This window comes from Cebus imitator, unplaced genomic scaffold, assembly GCF_001604975.1.
Source record: "Cebus imitator isolate Cc_AM_T3 unplaced genomic scaffold, Cebus_imitator-1.0 Scaffold99, whole genome shotgun sequence".
In the NCBI taxonomy this organism is placed as follows: Eukaryota; Metazoa; Chordata; class Mammalia; order Primates; family Cebidae; genus Cebus; species Cebus imitator.
This window is the reverse complement of record NW_016107414.1, coordinates 2,255,898-2,257,428: the sequence shown is the minus strand read 5'-3', so window position 1 is coordinate 2,257,428 and position 1,531 is coordinate 2,255,898. Positions and strand designations below refer to the sequence as shown.

Genomic DNA, 1,531 nt, shown 5'->3' with positions numbered 1-1,531 from the left:
TCATTAGTGTGGTATTACTGAAAATACTTTAATATGTAGAATTGTTAAACATGTGTCTTTCAGAGATGAACATTAATTGAATTTTTTGTTTTTTACTAGGTTGACAAAGATGCTGAATTAGTGGCCCAATGGAACTATTGTACTCTAAGTCAGGAAATATTGAGACGACCAATAGTTGCCTGTGAACTTGGCAGGTATGGTTTTTACACTTAAGATGAGTTTATTAAGTTATTTTGAAGAGAATGTTGATGTGTAAATGCAGTTTTCCGTTCATCAAGTGTGAATTATCCCAAGCAAATTTGTGAGGCATAGGCTATCATTCCCTGTCTCCGAGCATAGTTCTGTATTCTTCTAGTCAGTTTGGTTTATGTAATCCCTGGTTTGAAAAGTCAGGGGCCAGGTTGGGCACAGTGGCTCACACGTGTAATGCCATCACTTTGGGAGGCTGAGGAGGAAGGGTCACTTACGTACGGGAGTTTAAGACCAGTCTGGACAACATAGTGAAACCCCACCTCTACAAAAAATAAAATTAGCCAGGTGTGGTGGCATGATCCTATAGTCGCAGCTATTGAGGAGGCTGGGCAGGAGGATCCCTTGAGTCTGGGAGGTTGAGGCTATAGTAAGCTATAATTGTACCACTGCACCCTAGCGTGTGCAAGAGTGAGACCCTGTCTCAAAAAAAATGCAAACTCTGGCCACTAGAAGCTTATAAGCATAAAGTCATGCAGGAGCCATGTGAGGAACAGGTGAGAATAGCAGGGAATGGAGAATCCTGGGGAGTCCCTGTCCTGTCCAAAGTGGTAGCCACCACTCAGTTCCAGCGGTTTTTACAGTTCAAGAGTACAGGCCGGCTGGGCATGGCATGGTGGCTTATGCCTGTGATCCCAGCACTTTGGGAGGCCAAGGTGGGTGGATTACCTGAGGTCAGGAGTTCAAGACCAGCCTGGCCAACATGGGTTGGTGAAACCCCGTCTCTACTATGAATGCAAAAAAAAAATTAGCCGGGCACGGTGGCAGGCGCTTGTAATCCCAGCTATTTGGGAAACTGAGGCAGGAGAATGGCTTGAACCTGGGAGGGGGAGGTTGCAGTGAGCCGAGATTGTGCTATTGCACTCCAGCCTGGGCAACAGAGTGAGACCCCGTCTCAAAAAAAAAGAGTGCAGGCCTAGTGTTTTCACACCTTCTGGTTTTAATTTTTAAAGAAAAATTGGAAATATGTACTTTTACATTAAATTTCCCAATTAAAAAAATCCTTGTTCAGGTTACATTCAGCACCTCTGACTGCCAGTTTGCCACCCTTGATTTAAACTAATTTCTGGACAGACACAATGGCTCATCCCTGTAATCCCAGCACTTAGGGAGGCTGAGATGGGCAAATCACCTGAGGTCAGAAGTTTGAGACCAGCCTGGCCAATATGGTGAAACCCTGTCTCTACTAAAAATACAAAAATTAGCCAGGCATGGTGGCTCACACCTGTAATCCTAGCTACTTGGGAGGCTGAGGCAGGAGAATTGCTCGAACCTGGGAGGC

The 1,531-nt window shown here is 45.1% G+C and overlaps 1 protein-coding gene across 1 annotated transcript in view; it reads left to right on the top strand.

Moving 5' to 3' along the window:
• RTF2 (replication termination factor 2) overlaps positions 1 to 1,531 on the top strand; it is a 54,784-nt gene that overhangs the window by 6,737 nt on the left and 46,516 nt on the right. The window contains exon 2 of the mRNA XM_037741383.1: positions 100 to 194. Coding sequence (XP_037597311.1) covers positions 100 to 194 — 95 coding nt within the window. The remainder of the gene's footprint in view (positions 1 to 99; positions 195 to 1,531) is intronic.